The sequence below is a fragment of the Azolla caroliniana genome, unplaced genomic scaffold, assembly GCF_043228905.1.
Source record: "Azolla caroliniana isolate FFs.n. ecotype wild unplaced genomic scaffold, voAzoCaro1.0.p SCAF_11, whole genome shotgun sequence".
In the NCBI taxonomy this organism is placed as follows: Eukaryota; Viridiplantae; Streptophyta; class Polypodiopsida; order Salviniales; family Salviniaceae; genus Azolla; species Azolla caroliniana.
The window spans coordinates 16,259,297-16,273,057 of NW_028230446.1; the positions used below are offsets into that span (position 1 = coordinate 16,259,297).

General features: G+C 42.8%; 2 protein-coding genes across 2 annotated transcripts; both read right to left on the bottom strand.

Annotated features, from left to right (window-relative positions):
* Window positions 1-474: 474 nt before the first annotated feature.
* LOC147858055 (PGR5-like A protein) lies at window positions 475-3,457 on the bottom strand. Its single transcript, XM_087327630.1, has 7 exons — window positions 2,925-3,457; window positions 2,500-2,562; window positions 2,035-2,121; window positions 1,549-1,786; window positions 1,382-1,455; window positions 718-816; window positions 475-645 (listed from the first exon to the last, which is right to left on the bottom strand). The coding sequence occupies exons 1-7, from the start codon at window positions 3,240-3,242 to the stop codon at window positions 559-561; spliced, it is 966 nt and encodes a 321-aa protein (XP_087183756.1). The 5' UTR covers window positions 3,243-3,457; the 3' UTR covers window positions 475-558.
* Window positions 3,458-5,884: 2,427 nt separating this feature from the next.
* LOC147858056 (Tetratricopeptide repeat (TPR)-like superfamily protein) lies at window positions 5,885-9,291 on the bottom strand. The gene is made up of 4 exons (XM_087327802.1): window positions 9,070-9,291; window positions 6,645-6,775; window positions 6,305-6,551; window positions 5,885-6,194 (listed from the first exon to the last, which is right to left on the bottom strand). The coding sequence occupies exons 1-4, from the start codon at window positions 9,185-9,187 to the stop codon at window positions 5,968-5,970; spliced, it is 723 nt and encodes a 240-aa protein (XP_087183928.1). The 5' UTR covers window positions 9,188-9,291; the 3' UTR covers window positions 5,885-5,967.
* Window positions 9,292-13,761: the final 4,470 nt, after the last annotated feature.

Genomic DNA, 13,761 nt, shown 5'->3' on the forward strand with positions numbered 1-13,761 from the left:
TCAGGTTTAAATGACGAGCCTTTTGCAAGTAAATGTGAATATACTTGCACAAACATCTTGCATATACTAGATAACCATTCATTCAAATGAAACAGATAACTGGGGATCAGGGATGATAGTTAAAATGTTTAAGACAGTGCATTGTGCATAGTACATAAGTAACTGAGGAACTAAAGCAAAGCATCATCAATTTGTATTCACTTGGATAAACATATTACAGATATACACAATTGCAAAATAAACAGCATCTAAGGCTGAAAAAAGGCGTGCGTGATGGACAAGCCAAAATTTGAGCAAAATGCATCTACTGTACAGTTTTAGCAAAATGTCATTGAATGGATGAGGCACCTAAAAATGCGCACCTCTTCACAACGAACCCTGACTTTTTAATATAATATATATATATATATATATATATATATATATATAGAGAGAGAGAGAGAGAGAGAGAGAGAGAGAGAGAGAGAGAGAGAGATCCATCTTGAAGAAAACCCCTCATATAAATTCCACTAATCCTCACAAATCAATATTTGCTACTCCGAGAAATACCATTCGTTTTCATTCTCGAGGAGCTAAATCTTTAGCCCGTCTCACCAAATAAATTCGACCATATGCCCATGGCCTGCCCAGTTGGGAACTTGATGGCTACAATAGTGAAAAAGAAGAAATTAAGTCTTAAATACAATGACAGCTGGCGTGGAATACATTGTAACATACCTTAACTTTGGCATGGAATACGAGTGGCTGCTCACATACGTGACACTCAGTCTTATGTCGAGGATGTAAAGAATTATCTGTTCGTATGAAAGTGTAAACCTACATTGCACATTAACCAGATGTATCAAACAATCTTCACTTTCGGACATGCATTGAGCTTCAGTGTGAGACTCAGATGCTTCATATAATCTTGACTAGGACTAGGCACAAACAATGTTTCAAGGGATTTCACTGCTTTTTATCATTCTTATAATGGACCACATATTATATGCAATTCCCAAAAAGGTCGAAGTGAAATGTCAAATAGAAATGTGCACTTGCTATGTTGTGATAGAAATGTTATGAGCATGCATGTGTATACTTGCTAAGTTGGTAAGTAAAACATGAATGCCATCCTAGATGGTGCAGAAAAACAATTTTAGATGTTGCAAGTTTTGGTCCTACTGCAATGCTATCCATCATGATTATGTGAAGATGTTAACATTAATGCTTCGATGTTTAACAGCACGACCCCGCATAAATACAAGAACAAAAGCAGTCAATACAAGCCTAAACAAACACAATAAATCTTACCCATCAGCAAAAATAACTGATAACTTTACATCACTGAGACCATGGAGAGATTTTCCAAAAAATCAATGACAGCTTACTTCTATAACTATACCTCTTCTCCACAACTAGGACAACAACCTTTGAGCGCAACAAGTTCACCCCTCCAAAGGCCCTTGAGAGATTGAACTGTTGAAAAAATCAATCGATGCTTCTTATTAGTTAACTAAACATCTGATTTCAGAGGCTTCAACATCAACATATGCGACTTTGGCAGCTTACACGCAGCTGTTGCTACAGGTACACCGATGGCAAATCCAATGGTAACTGTTATAGATGCATTCAATGCTAATCCAATATGTGATGTTGCTGGAGGTCTCTGGTGATAGACAAAGGAAGACACCACATCTTCACACACCTTGCTGAAAGCACATGCAGATGGACCCAATGCAGCCACAAGACCAATCACCAGAAACATTGTCCATACACTAGCTAATGCCATCACCTGAGAATCATCGACCTGTTCATCCTCCCTCCATACCGACAATCGACTCAGTATGCCTATTAATGGAGACAGGAAAAAACTCTGAAATAACCCTGAGTTTCTCCTTATTTTGTTATTTCCTGAAAGGATGATAATATGGTCACGTCATCCCCTTTTTCTATCTTTCAGTGGTTGATCCATAGGCATTTCAGAGTCTTTCCCTGGAGATCAATGTGCCATAAAAACGAATGAAACATGGCATTCATAAAAAGCAATGGGCTTACCTCAGCATCAGCATAGACAGATAACCGCTTGAGGCTGCAACGAGGATACTTTAAAACAAGCTTTGATCCGTACCACCTCAACCTAACCTGGTTGGGATCCCAAACATGTTTTTGAAGTTCATTAAAGCTGAGGATAGATGCTCTTTTTTCAATCAGACATAAACTTACTACAGACCCTTTGGTAAACAACTTTTCAAGGCAGACCTATTGAAGGGTTTTCATGGACTGGTTCTTCAAGATGATGAAATTCATCTGCTGTTTCTCTTAGTTATAGCCTTATGTACTAATGTCATGCCAATATCATCCACAATGATCAGTATGTCACAGCTACCAAAGTTATTATGAAAAACTTTATTTTTCCCAACCAAAAGAAATTTCTAGTTACCAAAAGGTGACTTCTAGTTACAAAAGATACTTAAATACATGACAAACACAATTTTTGGATCAGGAGCATTGTTTTCATACCTCGACTTTATCAAACATATCGTCCAAAATTAATGGTTTTCCATTATAGTAAGAGTCACGTGCCTGTAGACAAAAAGTACCATCAATTCTTATACTTCGGAATAAAGACAAAGATGCAGTGTAAAGTTATTGTTCATAATTGATCACCTTACGATGCATTAATATTATTACCATCTACACTACTGCATCACGGGTAGTGCAGAGATGGATAAAACTAGATGCAGATTCCTCTATTAGCATCTTCAACTAGAAATATCGAGTTAAATGAACCAAGTTTAAAGACTGTATTCAACCCACAAATTCTCTTAAATGAACAAAATTAAAAGACCTTGACACACAATTCTCTAAGAAGGCGTAACAAGTTTAAAGGCTGCAATTCTATACACCAAAATTATCTCCTAAAGCTAGCAAATGAGAAGAAATACCTGTTGATATAAGGCTTCTAATCTGTCCTTATCTGCAGTCTCAACAGGCCCAACGAATACACAGGAAGGACCTTCGGTCAGAAAGGGATCAAAAGAACTCTGTAGAGCAGAAACCTTAGTAAGGACAGATCCGTCTGATCCACTTATACTTCTGTTCTCTCTGACATATTTGGATATGGAAGGAAATCTCGCCTTAGAAAGGCCAGATATTGCTTCTTGTCGGAGTCTGAAGCTTGAGCTGGAACAGAGATGTCTAGGTCCGGCCACGAATCTGTGACGAAAAAGCTGCTGCTGCTGCTGCTGCGAGTGGAGAAGCATGGCGATGGCGCAGCTATGTATCCATGAATGTTAGGTAATGAGGATTACGATATCAGGGTAGTACGATTAGGTTAATAGGGTTACGCACTGGGCTTCTGGTTTAGGGTTAGGGTTAGGGTTAGGGTTAGGGCTACGGAGGTCTCAAAGGAAATGACGGGACGGGAGGGGTTGTGTGTGTATGCGTGCGCGCGTGTGTGAAGGGGTCTTGAGGGTGTTTCCATGGCTCACGGAGTTCCATGTCAGCAAGAAGAAAAATCTATGTATGCATAATAGCCAGCCCCCTTCAGAAAAATAGCCCTCATATTTCCTCAAATTCCAGATCTGGCCACAACCCTTCTAGTTCAATCTTCTCCTTCCCATTTTCGCCCGAAGAAAACACGAATGTGAATGTGAATGTTATTTAAGAGCCAATTGTCAGTGTGCACGATGTCATGCTAAAATTAATGAGCGATTTTGATCACGAGTGCCATGTCAACCCCATGGCTGCAGCCTTCAACCCACGTGCCATTAGTGTTGCGAAATGGATTCCTTCCAACACTCTTGTTTTTTCTTTTGGCTTCGGTTGAACAATATTTTTGCTCGAATATCTCATTATGCCCCTTTCATGATCAACCTTGGGCACCTTGTTATTAGCTATTCAATCCAACTAATAAGCTACTCTTGTTGTATATTTGATTAGGTTATTGCCATACTTCTACTCAATGACCATGAATCTACCTTGGCTATTGAGGGGGGTTTATATTGTAAGAGGGAGGCATCTCCTTGGGGAGATTCATGTTTGTATGTAAGGGAAGCATCCTCTTTGGGATCTCCTCAACTATTGTGACAAGTCAAGTGAGAAAACATGCATAGTTAAGGATGTGACTTGGTATGGGTTCCATCTATTGCTTTGCTAAGAGGGTTAAACACCATAATACAGGCATTGATTTGCAATTACAATTGACCAATGGCATTTTCTAGCTCCTCTCCGAGATGAGCCTCAACAAACTTCAATTGGAGGTTAAACACTTAGGGAATCCTACTATGAGTTATGTCAATTACCAAGGCAACAACCATGCCATTGGGTCCAAGGATGTCCCCATCAACTTGCAAAGACGCAAGTGAGAAAGTGTTGCCCTTAGAAATGAAGAGGAAACTTATGGTGGCTTGGGGTCAAAAGTTTGGTGAGGACATCACCACATGAAGATGATGCATGGAAGAATGCCTACATTGTGGGAGGATCTTGATTTGCTCTATGGTGGATTTTTTCATGGGATGAACTCTTGTATAAGTGTTGTGGTCAAGTAGGAACTCTAGGTGAGTGACTAGGCCACCTTTTTCATATCTTAAATTATTCTTTTGGTTCTTACATTCTCTATGCAAGTAAGAAAAATGAGTTTTTTCAATATTTTTGGCTCTTAATTTCTTGCACACCACTTGCCACATATCTTGTCCTTGAGCAAGATGTGAGTTGTGCTTCATTTTACTTATGTAAGACTTCTCCCCACCTTGCTGTGAAAGCATTATTTATTATATGCTATAATATGATTTATTACTCCAATTATTCTTCTAGTGACCCATCTCATAATTGTGTGTCCATGTGATTTTGCCCCTATTATTGCACACTGCATTCGATGACCTTTTGGATTTCATTTTCGTCAGTTGAGTACCTTTTGATTCTCAAGCAAGAGGTTTGGTTCAATCACCTCTTCCCCAACTCTTTTAGCATGAACTAGCTCAAAGTTTTGTTTCCCAAAAAGGTTTAATGACTAGTTCTTAGAGAGTTTCAACTTCTTAGTTCCCTTGGGCGTCCAATGTTTGTTTGACATTCCTATCAAGATATGAATTCACATATGGTGTTTGTTCATGTTAGATTTCATGGCTCAAACAACGCTTCAAGAAAATTGGGGTATGTATGCCTTTAGATTCTATAACATGTCCTCAAACGAAAGTTTTGAGATAAGGTTGACTCAAGCAAGTGGAAGTTCTTCCCTAAATCAAAATTCCTGACCTTTGTCCAAGCAAGCAATTTGCATCAAAGGTTGCATGATTTTGATTTAAGTTCAAAGGTTGCAAAATTCTTGAGTGTTGGCCCTAGGTTCATAGGTTGTCAAGTAATAAATCTCTATTCAAGTCAACCAGTTCACCTACAAAGCAATGTCAAGTCACTCGTTCCCATATTAAGTAAAATTAATCATCTCCATAGATGCAACGTATCACATAATATTAAATTTATCAATATTTTTTCAGAATAAAAATTAACACATTCACGAGAACAACAAGCATACATCTTTGACATAATCCGAAGTTTTCTTAGGGACATAACATTCAAGTTCTTAATCTCGAGACCAATTTGTGGTCACAGCGTGGCACCACATCAAGCGAGAAATCCATAAACAAAAGGAATGGAAAGAAGTGATTTAGAACAGGTACAATAACTTTATTTATTTGTGAGAGACAAAGTTGATATCAAGGGAATGAAAAAGCTACAACATAAAGAGGTGATGTGCCTCAGATACATTGGAATGCAATGCCACTGGGAAGAACTGCACCCACCTTTGCAAAAAGAGTATGGAAAATCATGTGACACATATATGGCTTTTGGTTGTGCCTATACAGTAGGAGCGTATGGTAGCAAAATATGCTTTTAGCAAAAACATTGATGAAGATGAACACTGTTTCTTTGGTTTGTTTACAATACAGATTACAAGTACACACTGGAAAAGAAATTGGATTCATACCCCTCTCAACTCTTACAGCCCAGATCAAGTCTAGCATCTTCTGAAATGGTTGTGTTTCTACATAGCTTTTGCAGGTCTACATAACCAATGAGAACATCCTCAAAGTTAATATCTGCTAAATTTGCATTAACAAAAGTGGAGCCCGAGAGTATAGCATTCTTAAAATTAGCCCCCTGCAAGTCAGCGCCATCAAATACAACCCGGTCCAGAACAGCATTGGTAAAGTTAGTCCCTACAAAAGAAGAGGTTTGAGAAATTAATATGTAGCAAATACATCAGTGCCCATCCAATACTTCAACATTTACTATCATGAATATGATAAACTAGCACTTATGCACTCACCTTTAAAGCTTGCACCTACTGCATATGCTTTAGACATCGTGACTTCTGTCATATCTGCACCATCAAACTTTGCATCTGGCATCAGAGCTGCAGACAATGTCTTGCCCTTCAGATTTGTTTTGTCATTTTGATAATCACAGAAACGCAAGTCAAGAAGTGTATCTGCTACTCCATTTGCTTGACCTATCGTGTTTCCCACAAATGCCTTCTCACATCGATTTGGATCTGTCGAAAGAGGTGGAAGTTTCTGCATCCAGCATAATAATATCAACAGTGTGCAGGTAATATGATACAAGCCTCATCTAAAAGGTGTTAGTGGTGCCGGTCATCTTATGCCTACCACTGAAGATGCAGCCAAACTGGGAACTGCAGACCACATATTCAACACAGCAGCTGCAGCACAAAGCCCACAACCAACCTGCCTAGTTATCTTAGAGATCTCTTCTCCCTCGAGGAAAGTTTGAGCTCGAGCTGAACATCCATTATACACAGTAGGATTCAGTCCCTCTCTCTCTTTCTCTCTCTCAAACACACACAATCTTAGTAATTGCATATGAAAAACACTACAATGTTATTGTGACTAATTTAGTGTTGCCAATACTTGTAGTGGGACATGTTGAAGAACCAGTAGCCAGGAAGAACACTCTACCAAGAAGAGGATCTCCACTTGTTCCAATAATCAGATTTGCCAAATTAATACTCCAAATTCCATAAATATGCCGTAACTCCATGCCTATCATTAAACATGAAGGTGTTGCACATATCCCAATTATGACCTGATTCTCAATACCTCAAAAAAGAGATCAAATGACCTTCATCTCTGATTTTTGGTTAATCATTGTATATTCCATATATACCCATTGCCTTGGTGTTATGTAACAACATACAAAAATCTGCCCAATCTTGGACAGACCAGTTCCATTGTGGACTTTGCAGCAATATTAAGGAACTGTTGCTGAAGCAAAGGGATCAGCAATGGTAATCAAGGGATATCAAGGTGTTAATAAGCAAGACGATTCTCCAATCAATTTATGTTCTAATAGTTTATTTCTTGTTTAATTATCATACTCATCCTGTGTTAACCGGTTGTAGCCGGTAGTATCCTCAACAGATATTTGGTCAGCTTGACATGAACTGGAGCGGCAAGGTGAGATGGAGGATTAACAAGAGATTCAAAGGACAATGGTGGTCACTTAATCAATTTTCCTGGATGTTCCATGAGGAGGACAACATTGCCAGCATGAGAAGGACAATCAGCCAACTTGATGTGCGGAAAATTTCCGAGTTCCTAAAGTCTACAACATGAAAATGAAGGAAAAAGTGGTAGGAAAAATTACTTGCTTTAAACAAGTGGCACAGGAAAATTTGCAAAGTCGAATTAGTGAGCTAAAATCTGCCCACTTGAGCTAATTTTGAGCACTGCTCAATAAGCTTTCCCTCCACGACCTGGCAAGGATGAATCTACATCATTTCGTTGAATGGGTGGAATCAGATGGGAAAAATACAGTCACTCGAAATCTGCAATTTGGGTTATAGCTCACCAATTTGGCTTTACAAATTCAGTCTTCATTCAATCAAAGTGAGATTTTTTTCCTATTTCTTAGACTCCTTTCTGTTGCATCTCTTTGTTGTAGACCTTTAGGAAATTTTGATGTTCTTCCTGTTAAAATAGTCACCTGGCTGAATGTTTGACTGTCCTTCCCATGTCATCATGTTGTCCAGGTCTTGAAATATTTATTCAACAACTGCCATCATCCTCATAATCTCCAGTTGATAATCCAGCTCTCCTTGCTGCCTCAATTCACATTGACTTCACTAAATATTGAGTAGATTTATGAGCTTAGGCACCCGGAGTGGAACCGAGGAGGTTTTGGGCAAACGAAAGAGGGAAAAAGCGAGAAATTTAATAATTTGTTAGACAAAATTAATTGAGGAATCTCTATTGTATTGTGAATAGCTACAATTGGATTGATAGATATGGATTAAACCCTAGCTACAAAGACTAACAATGCTTGGGACTGTTTAAGTTGTTGAAGGACAAAAATACAACCACAAAAACCCTCATATATATTCTACACGCATGTGTACATGGAGAGAGAGAAAGAGAGACAGAGATCTAGAGCAGATGGATGTTGCTCAGTTGATAAGGTGTCCCGCAGAGACCAGAAGGTCGTGTGTTATAAACACTTACGTTCCACAAGGTCAGCTAGTAAATTGTGCAAGCACGAGATACAAACCAGATATGTACTATTACCAAAGGTTAACAAGTGAGGATAATTTCATTCGCATAATGTAGAAGATCGAAGCCAAGCAACAGTTTATGGTGAACAACGGTGTTTCTAACAATGAAAATGCACAATGCCATTGGGCATACCATGGCTATTCACCAGTAGCAAAGGCACTACTTGCGATCGTATTTTTTGGTCACAAGACACAAACCAGGCCTGTGCTATTACCAAAGATTAACAAGTGAGGATAAATTCATTCATATAATGTAGAAGATTAAAGCCAAGCAACGGCTCATGGTGAACAATGGCAATTCTAACCACGACAATGCACGATTAAAATGAGCATACCACGGCGATTAACCAATGGCAAAGGCACAAAGTTGGAATCGTGTTTTTTCTTTCAGTTAGGAGGGGGGAAACCGACTGTTTTTTCTTTCAGTTAGGAGGGGGAAACCGACAAATTGCAAGAGTGATCATAGTAGAAAAAGCTACGGTGTCTCTGTCTACATTACACCTCTACTCAGCGATGGATCATACCTGGAGAGGGGTAGTGAACAGCATGGGGGGCTTTGAAGGTGTTGCAGGAGAGAAGGCTTCTTGAGTTGTTGTCCCCAGCAAGGAAGGAAGAGACGCGTAGACAGGAGGAGGAGGCCATGGTAGATAGATAATGGGTTCTCGATTCCAAATGCAAAACACAGTCTCTGCTCTGATCTGTCTCCTCCGATGGATGATGATTTCCCAAGAATATGAATAAACTAGAAATATCTCTTAATGGATAAGTAAGTGATCATAAGTTATAACCATCCCAGCCTCTTCCTCCTAAGTCCTAACTTCTTCAATATGAGAGATGAGGACCATGAGCTAGTGGCAGCCCTCCCGCCACCCAACCCTCAGACTACAGCCCTAACATTTCTCTCTTCCGTCCGAGTAGTAGCCGTCCACCCTCATCTACTCTTTTTACTCTTTGCTTGCCCCTGGAAGGGGGTCTCGTGTCATCATTTCTTATCTTAGAAATAGGACAATAATGTCCTACCTTTGATTTTGGGCCAATCTGTGTGAATCGTGCAAACATGCCTTGCCTCGGTGTCAAATAACACTAGGACAAAACTTGCCAAATTCGAGAAAAATATAAGTCCAAATCTGACAGGCTATTGGACATTGTGTGAAATGGTAAGTAATACTATCTTCCACTTTGAACAATGCAAAAGAAGCAATTGCCCATTTACTTTCACGTTGCTTTAGAGCTAATCTCAAAGGCAAACCCCAATCAAAACTCTACAAATAAAGACCTTCGCTACAAGTGGCAATTTAGAATGTCAACTATGTTTTAAGATCTGCCACCATCCATAATTAGAGTTATCTACTTTCCATTCTTGTTCAAGCTTAGATGATAGTCATCAAAGAGATTCAGCAGAGCAATGATACAAGAGATTAGTACTCACTTGTAAAAATGGATCCCATAAACATCAATAAACAATGGTCTCTCTCTCTCTCTCTCTCACACACACACACACACACACACACACACACACACACACACACCCCACATGGAGAATCAGGCATCACAATTGGTCAAGAAGAAGAATAGAAAATAAAAAAAAGGAACATTGTATTTCTAAGTCATCCCAACCTTACGACATGTGTTTATGTACTAACTCACTATCAAGATTAGTTTACATGTCTACCCCATTCCCATGAGACTACAAAGTTGTGTGTTCACATTGCACATCCACATTGAAGACATCTCATAATGGCCGCACAACAAGTACAATTGTGACACACCATCCTCGTTAAATGATTGGTCATCATCCTCAAATAGGATGTCACGAAATGCTTTCCAAATCCAAAAATTGCTCTCAACTCTCAAGCAACATTGGACGAAGGACAAGATTTCCAAAACACTAGAAATTTATGAAATATATGATTCCTCAACTTCTCTCAAGGTCTATGATATAAAATTATCCCTAATCAACTTACCAAAGGACTTTATCAATATCTTCATCTAATAAACACTTCTTCAATCTACAAACATGCATGTGGGATGGATACTGTTACCGGTCGGCAAAGGAGTCCACAGTGGGAAACGGAGAGCTAATTAAGTAGTAGGAATGTGGTTGTAATTAAGCTATAAGTGTGGACGGACGGACCGGAATCGGTATGCCGTTCCGGATCCGGACCGATCCCGAACAGGTGCGGATGGCACCGTTTTGTAATACAGACCGGAAACCTATTTAAAGGCCCGGATACAATGTAATAGTTAGCGGTTAATTAATGAAAGCGTAAGCGTTGTTATATCTCTGTGTTAATTGCCGTTCTGTCTTAATTGTTATATCTTACGCGTGTTATGAAGACGATCCTAATAAGTAACTTAACTAAGTCGGATTAAGCGTTGAAGTCTAATCCGGTTGCCGTAACACCCTTTGGTGAAGTGTCTCCCGTAGACACCCTGGGTTAGGCCATTGTCCGGCCCGAAGAGTTAACACAGTTTTTGGCGACCACGATTCCTGTTTTTGCAGCGAACGACGGCACGGATGGATGTCTAGATCAACGCACGACCTGGTTACAGATCGAACTCGACGCCTTGCCGAAAGGCAAAGGAGACGCAAGGCTTTCCAGCAAGCGGCGCAGGAAATTAGAGCGGATCGCTCGTTTTCCAACGTAATCCGGAGAGTAGCGGAGGACTCCCTCTGGTTACAGCAAACATCGCACCCGGACGACGGTAGCAGCCTAAGCAGCCTCCGGGAAACCGAATCCCTTCTCCACGCGTTGGCAAACGGAGAAGGCGAAGCAGAGGCCTTTTCAGCATATGAATCGGACTCCGAAGGGGAATACAACGTGCACACGAACTACCGTAGCAGCAACGAAACCCCAGGTGGACCGGAGGACGAAGGATATGGCACGCCGTAACGCAGTGGCTCACCTTGCTGGTGCCACCCGTTCAGACCGTCCAGCCCAAGAAGCGAGGAAGAGTGTCGGACGACACCCCAAGGACGGCTTCCAAACGGCAACAGTTGTTGGCCTCTAAGGCCAGTAAGGGAAAGGCGGCGGATGCAGACCAGGCGGCAGCAGGAAGTGGCAGCCGGAAGCGCCCAACGGAGGCACAGGAGGAACCACCGGCACGGCCCGTAAAGGTCACACTCCGCAGACCGGTGAATTGAGAAGTGGACCCCTTGGCGGCAAAACTCAATGCCGGAGCTCAGGAGGAGGAAATAGAGGAGGAGCCTACAGAGCACCTCCAGTGACGGTCATCGGCAAGGACCGTTGAGACAGCCGGGAAATGTTCGGACCCTCAGACGGAGGGAGCACCGGCTCCCCATACTGAGACTCCCACGCCAAGGAAGGAACCGGAACCGGTGCAGATGGCACCGGAAACAGAAGCCCCGGCACCACCGGCAACACCGGCAAGCCCCATCCCGCCAGAGCCGGAAAGGTCACTGCAGCCTCCCTCGGTGAGCCAAGAAGAAGCGCAAGGGGAACCAGGACAGCAGGAGGGTCCACGGGCAGAAACGGAACTGCAACTCAGCGCAACTCGGCGGGACCACCCCTCTACAAGTGAGCCCATCTATCAAACCTCCGTGCAAGCACAACAAGGCACCGGTAGCCTGTGGCTCCGGTGGATAGGCGAACAGATAGCCGGAGCGGTGGGGTATATAGAGGCGGAAGAAAGAGCGCAAAGCCAACAGTTGCTCGTCACAACCGAACAACTAGAGACGGCCCGGTCCAGAATCCGGTGCCTTGAAAAAGACTTGGATCAGGTCACGACAGAGATGGCCAAAATACGGATCCAATCACCGGTGACTCCGGTAAGTGTACAGAATAATGAAACGGAACGACCTGTACATAACAATAAGACCCCGGCAACGGAAACCGTTCCGGCGAGAGATGCGGCGCAAGCTCGGGTGCTTGCGGAATTGAGAGAGGAACTTGCCGCACAAGAAGCGCTAAGGAGTCATGAATGAGAATTGAAGACGTCGGCCGAAGCCGAATTGAAGAAGACTGATGAGAACCTCCGCCGGGCAGAGGAGAGCCTCTGGAAAGGCCATCAAGCGTACGATCGGCTAAAGGAGGAGAAAGACAAAGTGCTGCAGGAAAAGGACAAGCTACGGAAAACGGCGGAAATAGAGATTGAACGGCTAAAGGAAGAGCTCCGCTAGCAGAAGGACTGTGAGGACCGGGCCCGTCGTCAGATCAACGCACGGCTCAAGCAAAAGACGGATGATTTTGAGCACCTGCACCGGGACTACAAACGGCTGGAAACGGAGCATAAAGAACGGATGGCCGAGCTCCAGCAGGCAGTTGATCGGGCCGCGACGGCGATCGCCGACGAACGGGCGGAAAATACAAGACGCTTGGAAGAGGCGGAGAAAGTCCGGATGGAGCTCCAGAGGCAGCAGTAGGAAGACAAAGAGAGAGCGTCAACAGTATTGCAGAAATTACAAAGTACATATCAAAGGCAATTGACGCATTACAAGGCGCAAGCGGAGGACAACGTAAAAATCATCAAACAACTGAAGGAGGAACGGCAAGCGGCGGAAACCAAATCGCAATTGGGAACGAGCCGGATTCAGTCCATCCTCCGGGCATGGCTGAATCAGACGAAGCACTTGATTGATGAAAGCTCCGTAAAATGGTGGACAAAGTGGGCACAAAACGCGGCGGAACTCCAGTTGCTACGGGCGGATGTGGCAAACCAGCGGAAGGAAGGAGATGACTGTTATACGTTGACTTCCGAGGACTTCACCGCCATACGGGACGAGCTGGCCGACGACTTCCAAGTCCTGGCAGATGAACAGCTGGCGCAGGTCAGGCAGCTCGTAGCTCAGCTGGACGATGATAGGCTAGACGCTCAAATCTAGTTTGAAAGCTACGAGCGGTCCTGGGTACGGGAAGAAAAAGCACGGGAAGCGACAACGGTTAACCTTAGTGATGAGGAACCGTCGCCGGCTGAGGGCCAGCCGGGAACCAGTCAACCAGAGACCACCACGACGCAGGGAGCAACAACGGAGACGCCGGTGTCAGAGCCACAACCGGAGGAGCAGCCGTAGCAACCACCAACGAACCCGCCGCAGCAGACAGCAACAGAGCAGCAACAAGAACAACCACTTCCAGATGAACCATTGGAGCCTCTCGAACAGAGCATTCTGGACATTTTGGACGAAGAATAACAAGGGTCGGTTGTGGATTCGACGTACAAGGTACTGTCCCAGGGGCGTGCCATGTGTTACCGGC

Excerpts from the sequence above, each read along its gene's own strand:
- LOC147858056 (XM_087327802.1), bottom strand. The coding sequence starts at position 9,187 with ATGGCCTCCTCCTCCTGTCTACGCGTCTCTTCCTTCCTTGCTGGGGAC. Across the intron at positions 6,776-9,069 it reads TGTTCACTACCCCTCTCCAG|CTCGAGCTCAAACTTTCCTC; the intron begins GTATGATCCATC and ends ATGGATGTTCAG. Across the intron at positions 6,195-6,304 it reads AGTAGGTGCAAGCTTTAAAG|GGACTAACTTTACCAATGCT; the intron begins GTGAGTGCATAA and ends CTTCTTTTGTAG.
- LOC147858055 (XM_087327630.1), bottom strand. The coding sequence starts at position 3,242 with ATGCTTCTCCACTCGCAGCAGCAGCAGCAGCAGCTTTTTCGTCACAGA. Across the intron at positions 1,456-1,548 it reads ACCTGTAGCAACAGCTGCGT|TTCAATCTCTCAAGGGCCTT; the intron begins GTAAGCTGCCAA and ends TTTTTTCAACAG. Across the intron at positions 817-1,381 it reads GTCCTAGTTGTGGAGAAGAG|GTTTACACTTTCATACGAAC; the intron begins GTATAGTTATAG and ends TGTGCAATGTAG.